At 41.3% G+C, this 21513-nt stretch overlaps 1 protein-coding gene across 1 annotated transcript in view; it reads right to left on the reverse strand.

The window, feature by feature from the left end:
* Positions 1-21513, reverse strand: part of col4a6 (collagen, type IV, alpha 6) — a 127892-nt gene that overhangs the window by 47466 nt on the left and 58913 nt on the right. Inside the window, exon 4 of the mRNA XM_085760078.1 lies at positions 11497-11574. Within this exon, the coding sequence (XP_085616204.1) occupies positions 11497-11574 (78 nt within the window). The remainder of the gene's footprint in view (positions 1-11496; positions 11575-21513) is intronic.

A 21513-nucleotide genomic window follows, 5' to 3' on the forward strand; every position in this document is an offset into this window, starting at 1 on the left:
TGTGGCTGCACCACGACGCGATTCACTCCTTTCCCATAGAGGCTAATAAACGTTATCATAACTAAAGGTCGGCCTGGTGTTTACACGCAGCGCTGACGTCCAAGAACAAGCTAACAAGTGTACGTCAGCGGTCGGCGGTGTTGAACTATGTGGAGCATCCCGGTTCTTCGGCTTCACCTCTCTGTGTTTACAGAACGGGGGGGACAGATGTGGTCACGTTGGTCCAGCTGTGTTTAGTTTTTGCTCGGGGACTCAGATTCCTGCAGGAGTTTGTTAACACTCAGCTAATGTGCATATTTCTTCGTATCAGTGTGTGAACGTCTGCGTCTAGCAGCGTGGGACTCCTCCTCGACTTATCTCTGGCTCTCTGCTCCCTTCAAAACAAAAGCCCCACAGATAGACAACACACAGTCTCCGGGGCCTGATAGCATCTGAGGCTCCCGCGGACAATACGGTCCAGATGAAAAGCAGCAGCAGCTGACGTCTTCATATATAGTTCAACTTCAGGATGTGAGACGTTTCTTAATCTTTACCACACACGGTCACAACGTCCTAAAGCATTTTCTCTCCCGTTCAGAGGTGATGAGCGTCGACATGTTTAACTGCATCTCGCCGCGTTTAGGGCTCAGTAACGAGCAGGGCAGGGCGGCCATGTGCTGAAAAGGAAAAATGCTATAAATGATAGTTTGTGTATGTGTATGTGTGTGTGTGTGTGTGTGTGTGTTAAGGTGGAAATGTCATAAATAACTTTGCCGTCATCATCACATCAAATCACAAGAGCCTGTAAAATCGGTAATAAGCAGTTCTGTACATTCCTGCACGTGCGCGCCCTTTGTATAAGCGTGTGTGTGTGTGTGTGTTATCACCACAAGCTGTGTGTAATTCCTGTACAAAGAGGAAACTGTCGACTTATTCCCTGTAGCAATTTTCCATTTCATTCCACATTTACTTGTATATCTTTGAGTCTAAACAGAGCCAATCACTGCTGTTCTGTTGAGATTTCAAAATAAAAGACTTTAACTCTGCATCTTAACTTACTAAAGTCGTTTCAAGTAGTTTGATACTTTTATTTTGAAGGTGTTAATCCTCCAAACACATGATGCATTTATGTAAAAACAGCAGTTAAACTAGATCTTGTGCTGCATTCAGGTGCAGAGCAACCTATCAGTGCTGATTTATTTGAATTGTTTTGATTTTGGATCAATAATCCAATAGTTATCGATCAGATTATGTCTCTGTATTGATAAAGTGATTCCTCCTTCACTCCACCTGCAGCCTAAACTGAATCAAGTGCATTGTGGTTATGGATGGACGAGCTGGTGTGGTACCAGCAGCCGCCATGTGAGGGCAGTAGAGCGCACGGCAACCTGAGGAGACGAAGCAGCAGCTCAGACACATGTGGAGCTGCATCTGCTCACATCTGTCTACACACACACACACACACACACACACACACACACACACACACACTGCAGAAACTCAAAAGAAGAAGAATATTTGTCTTATTTCTAGTCAAAACAAATCTCATTATACTTAAAATAAGACTCACCACATAAAAAGTAGCTTGTTTTTAGACACTTTTTACTTCTTTCAAGCATATTTTCACTTGAAATATGTAGAGAAATCTGATAGTGGAGCAAGTTTTTCATTCTTATTACAAGCACAAAAAAAAACTTGCTTCAATGGCAGATTCTTCTACTTATTTCAAGTGAAAATTAGTTTGAAACAAGTGAAAATTATCTAAAAACAAGTTCATTTTTGGGTTTGGGACATTCTTGGAAAGATTTTGAGTTTTTGCAGTGTAGCACTGCAAAAACTCAAAATCTCACCAAGAATTTTGTCTTATTTCTAGTCAAAATGTCATTTCTATAGTCAAAACAAATCTCATTATACTTAAAATAAGACTCATCACATAAAAGCAACTTGTTTTTAGATACTTTTTACTTCTTTCAAGCATATTTTCACTTGAAATAAGTAGAAAAATCTGACAGTGGAGCAAGTTTTTCTTTCTTATTACAAGCACAACAAACTATTCTACTTATTTCAAGTGAAAATGTGTTTGAAACAAGTGACAATTACCTAAATACAAGTTCATTTTGAGGTGATGAGTCTTATTTTAAATGGAAAGAGATTCGTTTTGACTACAAATGAGACAAATATTCTTGGAAGGTTCAGAGTTTTTGCAGTGCTGTGGCTCTGTCCATGTCCTGGAGCCTCTGACCTCCCCTGGCCTTTTGTGTCGGTTATGACCTTTAACCTTTCCTAGACTTTGTGGTCGGGTGATGAAGGGATGAGCCGCTGTCAGGTGTGTGTGTGTGTGTGTGTGTGTGTGTGTATGTGTATGTGTAGATGAGGCATGAAGCCTAAACAAAGATGAAGCCGCCACCATTTTTATCCTGGTGGCCTGAGAAGGAGAGAGAGTCTGATAAAATACCACACGGGGGCCCAGTGTGTGTGTGTGTGTGTGTGTGTGTGTGTGTGTGTGTGTGTGTGTGTGTGTGTGTGACTGACAGGACGCTCCTGATAAGACCGTCCTGTACATTAGTCTGGTCTGTAGGTACATCATCATCATCACACATGTCACACACAGACACACACACACAAGCGCTCGCTCAGCGAAACCCAGACAAGCTTCATAATCACAAACACAACACGTTAATGAACGCATGAGAGAGAGAGAGAGAGAGAGAGAGAGAGACAGAGAGACAGAGAGAGAGAGAGAAAGGGAGAGAAATGGAGAGAGAGAGAGATCAAAGTCGTCGGCCATGTTTGTCTGACTGTGATCTGAGCTTTTCACTTTTCTTCTCCTTTCAGTCGTTTTGTGTCTCTGCTGTTGTTTTGCATCTTCCTCTTTCACTGTTGTTTTCCTCTCCACTTTCCCTGACACCTTCCTCTTCTTCCTCTTCCCCTTTTTATTTCGCCCCTTTTTGTTTATTTGCAGATAAAAACTTGTTGTTTGTGTTTTCTTTTCCTTTTCTTTCTGTCTTTTTTTCTTTTTTTAGTTGGAGTTATTTATTATTAAGTCATCCTGCAGACCATCTCATTTCAAGACCTTGCTCCTCTCCATGCATTAAATGTCTCAATTATTTAAGCAGCATATCACTCCAGGCCGTGGTATAGCTCATTATACCACGGCTAGGGGGCGTTGTTCGGCCCGACTGTTTAAAACATCACGTTTCATGCCAAAAAATCAGCAGTTTATCGTAAAACGGCAACAGAAGAATGTATTTTGTGTGAAGACGCTCTGCGGACTACAGATCTGGGGGCGCATGACGTCTGTCCGACTACCCATTTCTCCGACTTAAGTAGCCCTAACCCTTAACCTTACCCTAAACCTAACCTTAACACTGTAGAATGGGTAGTCGGAGAAATGAGCCGTCGGACTTGTGGGCAGTCGGACTGACATATGCTCCCCCAGATCTGGTGTCCCACTAAAAATACGTCACCAACTGACACAGGAAAGGGCGGCGTTTGGTGTGTGACGTCACCTACGCGACCTGTAGTCTTTCTGGTTATGGAATCTTCGGAATTTTATTCTACAATAGTTTTACAACAAACTGCTGATTTCTCTTCATGAAACGTGATGTTTTAAACAGGTAGAGGACATATTTTTTTCTCATGGCACAATTCAATCGGATCACGGAATAAAACGTTCACTCCCGTTCACTTACATGGAGACTTTTTCCGAGTTTAGGTCCCATGGTGACGTTACTTCCTGCTTTCGCTTCGGCTCTTTCTATATGCTCATTATACCACGGTTAACAACCAATCAGATCGCTGGATTTCACCTTTCCGTTTTATAAAATCTGTTATTATTATGAATCAAAAATGTTCATGCATGGAACGAATAAAAATGAAACTTGAGAAACGTTTTCTCTCTCTCCTCCTCCTCCTCCTCCTCTCTACCTGCCTCAGGATTAAAGAGAAGGAATTCAGGGATGGAGAGACTCTGTCTTTCATCGAGGGGCCCCGCAGAGGGGCCTCGCCCCGCTCGTCCCTCGTTCCCTTATCTTCCCATCCCAGCGAGACTCTCATCCACTATCACTTCACCCTCATCTTATTTTGAAAGGGTCGGCCGCTGCACTCTCTCTTTCCCTCTCTGTTCATCCCTCGTTCCTTTGTTGTCTGGGTCTCTCTCTCTCTCTCTCTCTCTGCTTCATGTCTCTCTATATGACTCCTGTCTGATCGTGTCGTCGCCGTTGGAGCGCTGTGATTGGTCGAGGGGGGCGACGACACTCGGGGCGACTCGTCAGGATCTGGTTCTGATCGACGCAGACGGAGGTCGGACGAAATTAAATAAAGCGGCTGCTTCCTGCTGACTGACAATGCTGCAGTGTGTTGTCCTATTACACACACACAGACACACACACAGAGACACACACACACACCATCCTGCACAGTGACCTCTGACCCCCGGGGCTCTAACCCAATAGCAGCGGATGTTTTCTGACTTAATGGATCCAGTGTGACAGAGATATTAAAGCCAGGAAAAGACTGTGAAGCCCTTTGGCCGTTAATAATGAAAACCAACACACTGCGTCTGGGTTGTGTCTCCGTGTGTGTGTGTGTGTGTGTGTGTGTTCCTCCCTCTTGTAACCAGATGTTTGTTTTCCGAGCTACATCTTCTCTGTGTCTGTGCTTGTCAGGAGCCGTTGGCACCAACACCACCACAGCAGCAGCAGCAGCGGTGGTGGTTGGTTGGTTGGTTGGTTGGTACGTATGAGCCAACACACACGTGTGTCGGAGGCAAACGGTGTAAATAACACGGAAAATATGGAGGAACATTTTGTTTTATTGGGAGGTGATGAACTCACATCATCATGTTTCCCTATAGCTGTAGGCTACACTGCTGGAGGAGGAGGGTGGTATGGAAACATTATGAGCGTATATAAATGTGTATATATAGTATATACACTTAAGTCCAAAATTATTCATATTATTCAAACCCCCAGAAAACTTGAGAATAATTTAACACTTCAGACTATTAAAGGGATAGTTCACCCAAAATTCAAATTTCACTCGTTATCTACTCACCCTCATGTCGACTAAGGGCTGGGAGAAGTTTCAGAGTCCTCCGTGCCTTCTCTGAGTTACGTGGGGCTCCGTGCAGCAGTATTTGTCCATATGTTGGTTGTGAATGGGGCTCACTTTTCTTCGTCCAAAAAGACACACCAAAAAACATCCAAATACCTCCATGCTGCTCGTCTGTAATGTCCCTCTTGTATTGAAGCCCCGACATGAGAAATTGTTCCGCCGGTCAGTGCACTGACACAGGAAGAGCAGTGAACTGAGACACTGGGAGCTTCTGCTACAAACAAGCTTAAAATATTGACTTATTTAATTTTTTTTGGAACAATTTCTCATGTCGGGGCTTCAATACAAGAGGGACATTACAGGTATGGAGGTATTTGGATGTTTTTTGGTGTGTCTTTTTGGACGAAGAAAAGTGAGCTCTGTTCGCTACCGTCATATGGACAAATACTGCTGGAGGCACGGAGGACTCTGAAACTTCTCTCAGCCCTTAGTCGACATGAGGGTGAGTAGATAATGAGTGAAATTTGAATTTTGGGTGAACTATCCCTTTAATGGTATCACCCAAATTCAAACGCCTGTTCAAAATTGTTCAAAAGACATTATTTTCTTTTGTCTAAAGATGAACAAACTTGACGTCAACCTTGAAAAACCAAGAGGAAACACTGAATGTGTTGTTTTCTGTCAGGGTTCTCATTAGTTTGCATTTAAAGTCAGTATAAGAAACTTAAAACTTGACTTTAACCTGCTGGAAATAACTCTCTAACCTTTATTTTTCTCAAGGTAAATATGAATTGTGAGTGTTTTTCTTTATTTTCTGACCCCTAACAGCAGCAGAGACGCAGCTTCACCCTGGTTCACCCTGGGACAGAGCAGATCATACGTGACAGCATCTCTCTCTCTGTCAGGCAGCATCAGTTAGCATCAGTGAGCATCAGCTGCCTGTTTGATCCAGCTCATTACTCGTGTTGTATTTTCTTCAGTGGAAGGTGCCAAAGCTTCCTGCAGGCAGAAGAAGAAGCTCCTGCATGATCCGACCCACAGATTGTACTCGTCTGTGTTAAACCCGACTGACGGATCGATTCTGGTCCCAGGCCAGATCCACCTTCTTTCTTTTTCTTTTTTTTTTCTGTCTGTTCTGTTTCTAAGATGAAACACGACCGCGATGAAGACGAAGATAAAGACGACGCAGACAGAGGAACTTTATCTCAACCTGAAATAGAAAAGATTTCAAAGAGCTGCAATGATGAAATGCTTTTTAATGTGTTGAAACATGATCAGAGGGGATTGATCGTGTCATTAATCATTTAGATTTTCTGCTTCCAGCTTCTCATATGTGAATATTTGCGGCTTTTTTTCAGTTTTACATTGTAGTTAATCGAGGATATTTTTGGTTTTCGGACCATTGGCTGGACAAAATGTTGAATTTTAAGAAGCTGGCTCTGTTTTCTGATGTTTTATTGATATATTGCAATATAATAGGGCTTCAACTAACAATTATTTTCATTATCGATTAATCTGTTGATTATTTAAAGTAGTTGTTTGGTCAATAAAATGTTAAAACATTTTTAAAAATGTCAATCAGTGTTTCCCAAACCACCAGATGACGTCCTCAAATGTCTTGTTTTGTCCACAAACCAAAGAGATATTGAGTTTATTGTCATAAAGGAACAAAGAAACCAGAAATATTCACATTTAAGAAGCTGAAATCAGAGAATTTTGACTTTTTTTCTTTAAAAAAAACTACCCAAACCGATTATTAGATGATCAAAATAGTTGACGATTAATTTAATAATCGATTATTGTTTGATTTATCGATTAATTGTTGCGACTCTACAATATAATATAATATAACAAAAGACACTGAAATGATTTGGTGAAATTTGGGGGCAGGGGTGGGCAATTTTCTATGAAGTCTGGCGCATGTGGCTTGACAGTGGACGTCTGCACTCTCTAAACATCCTTCTAGTTTAATCTATTGATCAAAAAGCTTCATTTTTGAATATGCACAGGTTTACTCTGAGGTCAATGAGGTTATAGGCCAATTTTAAAGCATATGATTGTTTATTATTGTCAATTATATTTATCAGAACGTCCTTTTTCTTCATCTCAGAGTGAGTGTTAGTACCCGACCTGACCTCCAGCCCTGGATCGAGCTCCGCGCGCTCCAACACTGAGCTACTTTCCACCTGTGAACCTCAGGCCGTTAACAGCTATGATGGAGAACAAGCGTCACGTCATCGGCTTGTAAGTACAAAAGTAAAACTGAAAAGAGACAAATAAGCACCTTAGCAGCTAAACGGCTCTCAACAATAACAGTTAGAGGAGGTAATGGAGCAGCCGGCTGTGTCATTTGGGGCCAAGCAGAGGGGCCGGGGGGGCTGGGTGGGGGGGCCTTTAGGTGGTATTACCTGAGCTGTATCATTTAGCTACAGGTACCTGAGCTGTAATGTGGCGTTCGCCTCGTCGCTATGTCATTTAGCTAAAGTGGCGTACAGTAGGCAGGCGGGTAAGTGCAGGCTTCTGTTGTCAGACAGTAATTGTTGTTTGGATACGGGCTGAGAGAGGCCGAGCTACAGCGTGGAGCTCGCTGTTAGTCTGGGTTTTAGCCAGAGGTGAACAACAAACACGCACACACATGAACACACACAGGTGCAGAAGGTAAAACATGGCAATAAACGTGCAACTGACACATTAAAAAACCTACAAATGTCTTATTAAGGGAAAAAAATATTCTTTTAATCTGTTTTGAAACTGTTGTATCTTCCAGGCTGCAGGTTCAACTAATTTGTGCATTTAGCCTGAGAGGCAAAACTCAGGGCAGAATCAGATCTGAGCTTCATTAGAAGTGGTTAGAGCTGGAAGGATTTTTGTTTGCCCTGGGTTTTGTCTCTCAGGCTGCACAGAGAGAAGCTTCTGATTGGTGGAGCTGGATGCCTTGGATGCCTTGGATGCCCCCCCCCCCGCCCTCCCTCATCACCACCTACATCCCATCATAATACAGGACTGAGGTTAATGAAGACTGACCTCAAAATGATCTCATATTTGAATATTTGCTGCTTTTTTTTTCCAGTTTTACATCGTAGTTCATCAAGGGTATTTTTGGTTTTTGGACCTTTGGCTGGACAAAATGTTGAATTTTAAACAGCTGGCTCTGTTTTCTGATGTTTTATTGATTCTTGTGTGGGTTGGTTTGCAATATAATATAATAAAACAAAAGATACGGAAATGATTTGGTCAAATTTGGGGGCAGGTGTGGGAAATGTACTTAAAATTTTGTATTTTAGAGGTGTGGGAAGGCGACTGGACTTCTATTCAGATCTTGATCTCTTGATGTTTCTCCCTCTCATCTGAAACCAGTCAACGACTACCATGACCTGGAAGAACGAGAACCTACGGAGGACATCTCTAATATTTGGATTAACAGTTGACAATATGAAGCTGAAAACTACTTTAAATGAAAAATAATCAAAGTTCTTACTGAGTTAAGTACCTCCCACCACCACTGACTGCACTTATCTGTCATCGTCATGTTTGACAGGAGAAGCTAACTCTGAAATCCTCATCATTAAAATGCTGCAGAGTTAGAAATAGTCCACTTCAGTATCCTGCAGAGCCAGATCTTCAAAGACGGCGTTAAAAACCACAGTGTTGCTCTAAAACCTCTCCACTTGACTCTAACTGCGTTTGCTGTTTGCTAATGAAACTCAGTTCTTGTCGGTCAGCAGCTTCTTAAAGCGGTGCGGATCAGGTTTTCTAACTCAGACTTGTTTCCTCATCTCCGACGCTTTAAAAACCATCAGACAGAACCTGCAGCACTTCCACTTGTAGATATATTTACAGCCGTCCACCTCCGACCTCCGATGATGCTGGAGGTTTTTACAGAGGCTTGTCAATGTACAGGAATGTTTATGAAGCCGGCAGGTTCGTACTGACATATAAAAAAAAAAACACCCACAGAGCTTCTGCCTCTTAACGGCCTGTCTCTCTACGGCACGGTCGTAAATCAGAGAGCTGAGCTGCTAAAGTGTGAACAGCTGACAGGTGGAAACCATGTGTATAGATCTGTATATGTACCACACACTCGCTGTTTAGATATCAGTGCGAAGGATGCTAGCCACCACAATCTGACGGTTGTTTTTAGTTTAACGTCAATATTTTAGTCTTTTTCTGTGTTTTATTTTGAAGGTTTGATCCATAAGAAGTTACATTTATGGATTTTCAATAAAAAAATCAAGCGGATTTGTGAATAAAACACCCAGAGAAACCAAAATCCTACAAGTGTTGGATGCTAGTTCCAGATGAGGGGGCGGGGCTTTAGGTGACTGTTGTTGTTGTGACATCACACAGTGACAGGAAGTCCTGACGGCTGGTTTTTAAAGGTTCAGTTTCTGAATACAGGCTGTGTGCATTTCTCTGTGGACTGAGGCTTTGATACTTTCACAGTATTAATATAGAACCTAGAGCTGCTTTATGATCACACTACACATGGACATCTACCTTTATACTGTATGGAGCTTTAACACAAACATCTACCTTTATACTGTATGGAGCTTTAATACAAACATCTACCTTTAACTTTTATAACTACTACATGTCTACATAAGGATTTTGTGTTGTTTTTTGTTTTATTTTATCATTATTTCATGCACTTCTTTCCCAGGGGAGGTGAAGCCGCCACTCTTTCATGTTATGGCTGCTCAGTTCAACCTTGGCTTCTTACAGCGTCTTCACAGTCGTCCTTGAGATGTATGTTAATCTACTGTCTTTTTTTAAGGAGACCTGTGGAAACACTGTCTAATGTCTGATGCTACCTCAAAGACCAGCGAGAGAAAGGGGGGAAAGATTCCTTCACATTATAATGTCACGGCAGCGAAGCCAAGAAAACAAGTTCCTCGCCTCGGGGACATGATCTGCTTTGTGTTTATGTGTCTGAATCTGATTCCTTCGCCTGGAGAAATCACAATGCGGCCCATAGACGAGCGCTGTTGGAGCATGCATTACACAAACCGACACCTGGCTCACTTTGATATATGTCAAATAGTGATAATGTTTGTGGGCGCTGATGTGTGTGGCTGTGTGGAGAGAGAGAAGAGAGCCCTGCAGGTGCACGTTTCTCCATGAAGCAAAAAAAAAGGAAAAAAGAAAAGGCAATCGACTAATAAAAACCTCAGCTGAGATTGATAATTAAAGAAACTGAACATCGTCGTGTGGGAAACGTACAGCTGCTTTACACAATCTGTCTAATCGCACAACTGGATCTCTCCTGATTTACATTTATACAAACGTGTTGAGATGAAAAGTACCATAATGAAAAACAAAGTCTCTTTTATGGGAGTGAACATTGTCTAGACACGGTTTATTATGTTATTGCTTGACTCATTATTTCAAGCTGGGTGAGGTAATAATTCATGCAAATACGCTATAATTTTATGATCATATTATAGATTTTGTCTATTCTTGTATAACTGACATTGTTTAGGATATTAACATGTTCAATTCATATGATGTTATTATTATTTTTTTTATATTGAACACATTTACCTCACCTCCCAATCAACAGATAATGTTAAATCCCTGCTGAATAGTCTTTATACAGCTACGTAGTGCAAGTATTTCATTATTGTTATGACGAACTATGAGGGAAATCTGCACTAATCCAATTTATAGATGATAAAACTACATATTTAACTGTTTAATTATCGTTATGCCTAAGAGAAAAGTCACATCTGTCTTTATCTGTATGAACATTGCAAAAACGTCAAAATGTCATTTCTAGTCAAAACAAATCTCATTATACTTAAAATAAGGCTCATCACATAAAAAAGTAGCTTGTTTTTAGACACTTTTCATGTCTTTCAAGCATATTTTCACTTGAAATAAGTAGAAACATCTGATAGTGGAGCAAGTTTTTCTTCCCTAATACAAACACAAATAAACTTGCTTTCACTGGCAGATTTTTCTACTTATTTTAAGTGAATATGTTTGAAACAAGTGAAAATTATCTAAAAACAAGTTAATTTTTAGGTGATGAGTCTTATTTTAAGTGGAAAGAGATTAGTTTTGACTAGAAATGAGACATTTTGACACGAAATAAGACAAATATTCTTGGAAAGATTTTGAGTTTTTGCAGTGAAATAGGAGCAAAAGTCTCTGAGAAATATAAAAACCGAAGGAGTTGGCAGACGTCTGATTGTAGAGGATCGGGTATCAAGATCTCTGAGGTTCGTCATCCTTTTGTGCAACTGTTCAGGCACTTATCTGGTGGATTCTAGGAAATGTGTCGTACCCTTTTCACTTGTAGTGCGGTGCGGTTTGAAGGCCCAATGTCTTGTTTCAATGGATCAAACAAACGAACCAGCGGGGTGAGTCTAAAGGGGCTGGGCCTGAATATTGACTTTGATTCAGCAACAGAAACAGATGAAGATGAAGAGGAAGAGACGACATGATGACATTGTGACTCACCCTGCTGCCTTTCTCTGGGTTGCACTTGCATCCTCTGCTGCAGTCCTGGCCTGCACACGGCTCGTTCAAGTCTACACCCTGCAGAAGAGAGAAGAGAGAACACAATGTTACAACAATGACTTTGGACACGTATGTACAGTAGTGAATCACTGTTCGAGACCAGACACATTTTTGTTTCGTGGTGGAAAATTCGTGATTGATAAAAGCGAATAAGTCACTGTTTCCCTTCTTTTGTGCAAACGCCTTCACGTCGAGGCCTGATGGGAATCCTGCAAGAGAGTCTTTGTTCAAATCCCCTCGCGAATCAAAGTAAACAATCAAACAAAGAGCAGCGAGCATCTAAAAATTACGTGGATGTGAGCGATTCCCAACAGCTGCATCAGCCTGAAGTTGGCAGATTTACAGCCATTTAGGAAAAAAGCAAACAGGATTTAAACCGGATTTTAAGGAGGATCAGATTGAGTCAAAGTTGACTCTGAGTGTTGAAAGATAAAGAACGTGAATCTCTTTTTTATAAAGCAGATTTAATGATGTGTCCAAACACAACGTGTAGCGTCGGGTTCTTCAAGGTGTAAACAATGAGATGTTCCCGTTAGTGTTGTGTTTATAACCTTTATGTGACCGTTCAGTGACCTCAAGTCATCATTGATTGGTCACAGAGATACAACCTGAACTACAACCAGTTAAATCTCTAAATGAAGTCCTGTGGAAGCTTCAATCTTGATGCTTACGTGAGCTGTGGGTGGTTTGTTTTATCAGCCAGGTTAAACCAGGAGAAAACCAATTCATGTCAAACCTTTGAGTGACACACAAAGACTTACGCAATCAACCTTTACTGTATGCAAAAGGCCAGATGACAGCTGTTTATGGTTCTTGAGATCTGATGATTGATGAGCATGAAAGTGTTTAGCTCTTCTTAAAGATCCAATGGAAAGAGGTAGCCTACATTTTGGGTTTGTGCAGCTGCTGCAGCGACACAACGACCCTAAAAGACAGAATCTAGAGACTTTCAGCTTTTCAAACAATGTCTCATTTGTCAAGGTTGTATGACGACTGAGTGTGGTACAAACCAAAACAGACCTTAAAAGTAGTGTCATATGCCAAGGTCGATGTGTCTACGTAGCCATAACTCTCATATATACACTGTATTACATCGCCTTGTATTCATCCCCCTTGAACTTTACCACATTTTGTCACAAACTTGAATGTATTTCATTGGGGTTTTAAGTGATAGACAAACACAAAGTAGCACGTAATTGTGAAGTGGAAGGAAAAGATACATGGTATTCAAGATTTTTTACAAATCAAAGACCAAAATTGAAGGGACAGTTGATGGGAAGATGGATGGAGCTAAATCCAGGGCGATACTGGAGGAAAAGCTGTTAGAGGCAGCAAAAGACTTGAGACTGGGACAGAGGTTCACCTTCCAGCAGGACAACCACCCTAAACATCCAGCCAAATCTACAATGGACTGGTTTAGATCCAAGCAGATCCATGTGTTAGAACGGCCCAGTCAAAGTCCTACAGACTTAAATCCTACTGAGAATCTGTGGCAAGACGTGAAAACTGCTTCACAGACGCTCTCCATCCAATCTGACTCAACTGGAGCTGCTCTGCAAAGAAGAATCGGCAAAAACTACAGTGTGTAGATGTGCAAAGCTGGTAGAGACAAACCCCAAAAGACTGGAGCAAAAGGTGGTTCAACCAAGTATTAAATCATATGGATGCCACTCATTTCAGATTTTTATTTGTAAAAAATCTTGACCACCATGTGCAAGTTTGTGGTTGTAACATGACAAAAAGTAAAACAATTCAAGGGGGGATGAATACTTTTGCAAGGCACTGTATGTTGTATCCATAAGATCCATTGGTCAAAACCTCAAACCTCAAAGTTCTTCGGACATTTCCTGGAGGTGTGAAGTCTTTTTCGCTGTCTTCATATCTCACAAACTTCAACAATATTCATATCTATTGACAGCAACCTTCGTCTCTCGTCCGGAAAAAAACAAACTCAACGCCACTTGTGGTTCATAAACTCCGAGTGAACTTCAGATTAACCTTCAGTTCACTGGGTGGCAGCATTCCTGAGATACCTATGAAAACATCACGCAGCGCTTCTACGGAACTTTTTTTTATTATAAGCTGACGTATGAATGGCATAAGCCCGTATATATGAGAGGTCCTTGAAACTTCACAACACAGAGCGCTGTCTATTCACATGTGGGGTCTCCAGGTTGGGGGGCGATGGGCCACATGGTGGGAGGAAATATGTGTGTAGTTGATATATCAATGATCAATTAATCTTAAGTGTAAAACATAACGTACATGTAGACAGCTCATTAATTAGCATGTTTGACCACCTTTTTGACCACATGAGTAAACATCGCCGATGAGTCCACGATTCGGGGGTTCTCCTTCGAGGGGTTAAACTCAAAGGTCGTGTCTGGCCTTTCAACATGATTAGCGGATGAATGGTTGCCGACGGGGTGGTGAGACGTGGAGGAGAGAGGAAGCACAGGACAGGAGGGGAGGGGAGGGGAGGAGGGACAAAAGGGTGTTGACTGGGGGTCTGATGGAGATTAAGGGGACAGGAGTGGATGGAGGAGCGAGCGCACAGGTCAAAGCTTAAATGCGACGAGGAGTGCGGGGCGTATTATTATTAGTTCATATGAACACAGTCGGCCAAGTGTTCATATACACAACAATCGGGGTCAAGGGCCCCTCCAGGACCCCTGTTAGTGCCCATCAGCTGGTCTCAAGTCTAATATAATAAGAGCCTGGGAACGATCCCACGTGAAGGCGTCTGAGAAATCCGGATTTAAAGAAGGTCAACAAGACGACACCACTGAGATACAACAGTGCACAGAGCCTTAATTAATACGTCATTTATCATCATTATTATATCTTTATATGGTTAAATATTCATAAATCATCCTCTGCTACCGAGTTGCACCTCTCAAATTTCAAATCTCTTCACAAATCTAATCCGCAATTTAGTAAAACAAAGCCGCTCACTGTCATGTGGCTTCCACAGCAACGGGTTTGTGTCTTTAAAACGTGTTTTAGTAGCAGATATAGTTATTTCCAAATCACACATAGTTGTTTCATAAAACTATATCCTTAAAAATGAATGTTATCTGATCTGAGCTGTAAAAAAGTGAAGTGAAAAAAGTGTTTTTTCTACCTATATCCTTATAACTCATATATATAGTCTGAGTAAACTGCAAAGGAAACGCCATTCGTCAGATAGGCTAAATAAAGTTGTTGGAATCTGAATCTGTACTTTATGAAGTCAATAAATATTGTACAACTTCACAACTAAGTAAATCAAACAAATACTACACTTGGAGCTGCAATTTAAGCATTTATATTCAAAATTGATGCATCTGCTGATGGATTTCTTGATTAATTGATGAATAGTTTTGTCATAAACTGAAAGAAAATGCAGAAAAATCTCAAGTCCAAACTTATATAATAACATAAATACTGGCAACAAATGAAACCACACAGTCAGCTACTACTACTACTACCACTACTACTACTACTACTACTACCATCCATCTGGCCAGGACAAGATAACAAGCGTGGATGTGTCGGAGAAAGAAAAAGAGAGAAAAATGCACAACAAGGAGAAAGCGAGCTTGGCCTAGAGCAGAGGGAGTGAGAGAGAGGGAAGGAGGGGAAAGGTCAGTGGTGCTGGTCCTGCTTTCTTCCCTCTGATCTCCTCAACTCTTGTAATCACAGTGACAGAAGGAGGGCAAAGGAGAGGGAGAAAGTGAAGCCGGCAAACGGTGAAATTCAGGATGGATGACAGAGAGAGAAAAGATAAGAGAGCGAGGGAACATGGGTGAAAAAAAACAGATGAGGGAAAAAGAGGGAGAAGCTCAAATTAAACTTTTTGGCAACGATGCTGAAGAGACGAGAAGCTAAAAATAGAAGCAAAACAAGCGCTTCGGTGCATTAGTGGTTCTGAAAACGAAGCTCAAAAGACAAACAGGATGAGAAATCGATGCAGTTTAAGGAAAAAACTCAACAAAATAGTGCCAAAGGGACTTGTGCTTTCTTATTGTCTCTGTATCATGTTACCCTAGTTATTTTTGATATATTATCCCTCTTTTGTTAAGACATGAATACGTCCCTTAGAGGTGCGCACATCCAATCAGAGCAGGAGCCATTCGCCCTCATGATTCATTGTTTTCTGGGACATAATCCAGCCTCCACCTGAAGCAGCAGATAGGCGGAGGAGGAGGAGATGTGCTCAAAGTTTGCAGCACCGTCCACGCCCAGGAGTTACAAAGTTAAAGGATGATATGAGCAAACAAGGAGCTAAGCCAGCGGCCCTCGAGGGAGAGCAGAGCATGTGTGATGTGGTGTTAAAATACCAGGGAGGGGATGAACAATGAGGGAAAACATGAACGCATGCACACAATAATGAGTTATTAGAGGTTAACAGGAGCACGTGGAGCCGGGCACGTGACCGTAGTTAAGTGTTTAATCTATACTAGTGAGGACTTTTGCCAGTTTTTAACCTTTAATGGTAAAAACCCAGATGTGAATCCACTGGAAAAACCTGCATAAAAGTGAAATAGGCTCCACAAACCAACAACGTCCTCATTACAGTATGTAAAACACAATAAAGGTCCTCATATAGATACATGAGCAAACGCACATACACACACACTCTGTCAGGACTTATATTCTCCCATACAGAACAAAGACCGTCTCAAATAAAAGAGGGATATGAGGACAATAAGGTGAAGATAGACACAGATACATAATCATCTCATCATGTTACACCTACTGAAACACAACCTGTGTGTGTGTGTGTTCCTGTATTTAAGCTTTATGAGGACCACGACGAATGCATTCACTGCAAAAACTTAAAATCCTTCCAAGAATATTTGTCTTATTTCTTGTCAAAATGTCTCATTTCTAGTCAAAACGAATCTCTTTCCACTTAAAATAAGACTCATCACCTAAAATTTAACTTGTTTTTAGATAATTTCAATTGTTTCAAGTGTTTGAAACAAGTAGAAAAATCAGTGAAAGCAAGTTTTTTGTGCTTGTAATAAGAAAGAAAAACTTGCTCTACTATCAAAATGTTCTACAAAAAGTGTCTAAAAACAAGTTACTTTTTATGTGATGAGTCTTATTTTAAGTATAATGAGATTTGTTTTGACTAGAAATTACGTTTTGACTAGAAATAAAACAAATATTCTTGGTGAGATTGAGTTTTTGCAGTGTTTAGTTGCTGTTCTGTAGTTTTTGATCGTATTACACTGTCTTCCTCAGGGTCTTCATATGAGTGTGTGATACGACTGAAAGGATGAGATCTTTTTTTTCTAAAGGTTACACGTATATTAAAATACCAAATAGTTTTGTGTCTAAAAACTGAATAGTTATGCAACTTTACTTCCAAAAAAAAACCACAGGTGCACAATGCAAATTCAACTGACAAGTATTTCAGGTGTCCGTACCTGCTGCCTCCTCAATGAGATTGAAATACAGTCATAACAAATCACAAATGGTTTTATTAGAGAATATTTCAAGGGACACGGTGATGACAAGTGTGGCTAAGACTTATACTGTAAATGAATGCTCACGATTTTGCATACATTCGGAGATATAACGTGATAGGACAGGCACGCTCCCAATTGTCTAGATAAATCCGACGACGTGTTCGCACACATCAATCCCCTTTTTTCTTCCACTCTGTCACCGTGGTATTATCCAACTATGCGTCTTTCAGCCTGAGCTAATGTTCCCCGATCCATCTCAGTTGTTTGCTCATACTTTACTGTCCAAACACTTCCCAGTACGTACGTCTCACCGAGACCTTTAAAGGTCCCGTGTAATACCTGTCTAACTAAAAAAAAAAAAGGAAAAAAAAGGGGTCCATGCAGCTGAGAGTGGCAACTGGTGGGCAAACGGCCGACGTCTGGACTTGCCCGGTTCATTCCTATAGGATGTGCTGATGTTATCTGGGTGGCAGTTGAGTCTAGAGTTTCCCAGAAGAGGGGATACGCGGCGCTTCCTGAGCCAAAAGGCTGAGACAACATACATGACGGGACAGGAGAGTCCTCCGTGTTTTATAAGTGATAAAGCCTCGCGTGCATCGTATGTTATAGATGTACAGATACAGTATGATGGATGGATATACAGTACAGTGTAGTCAAACATGATCGCGCTGATCTGCAGGAGGGTCCACGCTCCACTGGACTTCCACAGTCCTTTGAAATTTCTGCTAAATTGTGTATGTAAAAATGTGTTATCGTCTCTGAAGTGCATCTTTACGGTACTAGATCTTGATTTTAAGGAGCTACAGACCTTTGATAAGTCTCAAATTCCCTGTAACATCTGAAGAACTATGAAATCAAAATGGCAGCAAACACCTGGAACTACAGAGGAACTGAACATACGAACCCCATTCCCAGAAAAGTCAGGACACTTTCTCAAAATGCAATTAGAACTAAAATCTGTGACTGACTTGACCATTTCTAAATGTTAATGTTTAGCAAGTATCGTGAAATTTGTCAGTGAAAACACAGAAAATCTTGTCTTTGTCCTTTCGCTTGTTAAAAAAGTGTCCCAACTTTTGGGAAATGAGGTTTTTAAGTTCCTTAGAGAATAAAAAGGACTCTACACTGCAAAAACTCAAAATCTTTCCAAGAATATTTGTCTTATTTCTTGTCAAATTGTTTCATTTCTAGTCAAAACGAATCTCTTTCCACTTAAAATAAGACTCATCACTTTTAAATTTACTTCTTTTTAGATAATTTTCATTTGTTTCAAATAAATCTTCACTTGAAATAAGTAGAAAAACCTGCCAGTGAAAGCAAGTTTTTTGTGTTTGTAATAAGAAAGAAAAACTTGCTCTACTATCAGATTTTCAACTTAATTCAAGTGAAAATCTGCTTGAAATAAGTAAAAGGTGTCTAAAAACAAGCTACTTTTTAATGTGATGAGTCTTATTTTAAGTATAATGAGATTTGTTTTGACTAGAAATGAGACATTTTGACTAGAAATTAGACAAATATTCTTGGAAAAATTATGAGTTTTTGCAGTGTTAAAAAGAACTAAAACTTGACCCTTCATGCTTCCCCTACACCGTCCTGTCCATCAGCACGCCGTCACACGGGGACGACCAATGGGAGGGGCAGAGTTTGGACCAACACCTGTCAATCAAACTGTCACTGGCACAATACAAACCGACGGAGACGCTGTCGAGTGAAAAAGGAGGAGCGTTTGCGTGTGTCGGTTTGTACCAACAAATCCTTTCCCCCGAGACCCACGGGAGTGACGGTGGTGAACGGTGAAGACACGCGGCTTGACCCTGAGGAACCTCGGCAACATCTCACCTCCGCCTGAACTTGACGTTGAGGAACGAGGGAGCGGGAAAAGAAAGGTTGCGACTGCTTATGCAAATAAAGAGAGACAAGGTGGAGATAAGAGGAGAGAGACAGAGAGGGAGAGAGACTCTTTCTCTTTCCTCTCTCCAATGACGTCCTCCTCTTATCGTCCTTCCGTCCCATTTTTCTTCAGCCATCGTATCTCCCTTTATTTGTCCTCCCTTTTTCTTTCCCTTGTTCTTCATCAGATCCTTTGCTCTCCCTCTCTCGGTCCATCTGTGACCCCGACATCCACCATGGGAGACTAACCAGCTGTGTTTGGGCCTCTGCAGCGTTCCTCCTTTACTTCTGTTTATTCCATGCTGTGTGTATATGTGCATGTGTGTATATGTGCATGTGTGTGTATGTGCATGTGTGGACTGTATATGAGCGCACATGCATAGGGTCACATGACGAGGTGACACTTTGTGCATCCCAGGTTATAAAGGTGCAGTTTCAGATTTATGCATCCACATATTTCTGCATGTGTGTGTGTATAAGTGTGTATAGAAGCTCACGTGCATGCTTTGTGTACTTTTACACAAGCTCACGTGCAGTGTGTATGTGTGTGTTTATGTGTATGTGTGTGTGTGTGTGGGCCACCCAGCTAGAGCCAGGTCATCTACGACTTGGCCAGACAGCGGAAATTTGTGACGGTAACAGGGACCCAAACAGGACGCAGCCAGCTGACATGGCCCTCGGCCGCGAATGTAAACACAGTAAACTGAAAGCAAAAACATAAAACTACCTCAGGGAAGAGACTCCAGCAAGTTCAACTGTAAATATTCATTCATATAAAACGCCACAAATGACATTTTAAAGGTGTTTAATCGAACTTAAAGGACAATTCCGAGCAAATTCAACTGGGGGCTGTATTTTCCTAACATTTTAGGTCTAAAAGAAGGAATCTGAAGATTTTCAGTTTAATGTCTCCTGTTTTGCGGTAGTTGTGTCTGTCCCCGCATCGCCATGGCAGCAATGAATGGGAGCGGATGCAAGTCCCGCTGCTTAGGCTGTCTACATCCCTCAAAGTTGCAATTTTTTTCCACAGACAGCATCAGATGGCTACTCAAACATGCACCAAGAAGTTTATTTACTTCAAGCAAGTCGACATGTTTGTAAAACTAGATCTAATTCAAAGTCACGCTTGGTGTGTTCACATGCAGTCGGAAGCTCCCGTTTGTGTCATAAACACAGGAATATCAACTCTTCTCGGTGCATGTTTGAGGAGCCATCTGATGCTGTCTGTGGCTTTGAGGGATGTAAACAGCCTAAGCAGCGGAACTTCAATTCGCTCCCATTCATCGCTGCCGTGGCGATGCGGGGACAGACACAACTACCGCAAAACAGGAGCAATTAAAACTTCAGATTCCTTCTTTTAGACCTAAAATGTTAGGAAAATACAGCCCCCAGTTGAATTTGCCTGGAATTCTCCTTTAAAGAACCACTCTCTTTTTATCATCTGTTGCCATTGACTTCCATTCACTTCAAAATCAATACATCCCTGTTTTACGTTGTAGAAACTATGGACTCTGTGACACCGAGCCTTTAAAATAGAGCAAACGACACAAAAATGTAAACATCTGGAGACATTTTAACATTTTCCCGTTCAGGAATGAATGGACGTAAAGGTGTAGGCTCCACCACACAACGGTTCAGTGGACATGACTTAAATCAATGGTGTGTGAACTGAACAGACTATCAGCAGCCATGAACTTTTTCCTTCACTCTGATTGCAGCGCGTGTGTGTGTGTGTGTGTGTGTGTGTGTGTGACCTCATGTTTGCAGATGGCAAACAATATAATAGATTCCATCCACTCTGCATTTCTCAATCCCTAATCCTGTTAAGACTCTTGTTGTGAAATGACTTCACGTCAAAAAAGTCTTCTCCTGCTGGCGCACACAAAGTAAACTCAGACTGAGTGAGTCGAGCTGCTGCTGGATCTCCCACACACAGACACACACACACACTGCAGCCCATAAATCACACACAAGAAGAGAGAGAAATTCCCTGATGCTGCTCCGTCTATCACAATCGCCTCCATGACATAACAATTAATTAACCTGCAAAGTCTTTTATACGTCTTTATGAGGCACGAGGGTGTGATATGATGTGATGTCATGTCTGCAGGGAAATATTCAAATCAAATCAAGATCAAAAACGTGTGAGGTTGTCACGACCGCAGACAAAACCACCTGCCAAGAACACATCAGCATATCTATCCATCTATCTATCTATCGGTCATCCATCACTTTGGGACTGCAGGTGTGAACTACGTGTACATGTTCTGTCATATTTCTTGTCGTGTTTGAAAACCTTATCGAGTAAAAAAACAAAGACATAAGCTATGAAGTTTCATCTCGAGTCCAAACTTGCTCACTGTACAGTAACTGTAAAATGTTAATTATTCCTCACGGTCCATAATGATCTTTGCATATTACTGTAAAAGGTCAAGTTCAGGAGTGTGTGTGTGTTGCTGTCAAATAAATCGAGTGAGGTCTTATACGTACTTAGTTACTTTCCACTGGTAATAAACCTATAAATCTCTACTTAGTTGCATGCATGCAAAAACCTGCACACTGTACAGACACACTCCTCCTCCTCCTCCCTCTTCTCCTCCTCCCTATC

Source organism: Trachurus japonicus, chromosome 18 (assembly GCF_045865225.1).
Source record: "Trachurus japonicus isolate A0001 chromosome 18, Traja_1.0".
In the NCBI taxonomy this organism is placed as follows: Eukaryota; Metazoa; Chordata; class Actinopteri; order Carangiformes; family Carangidae; genus Trachurus; species Trachurus japonicus.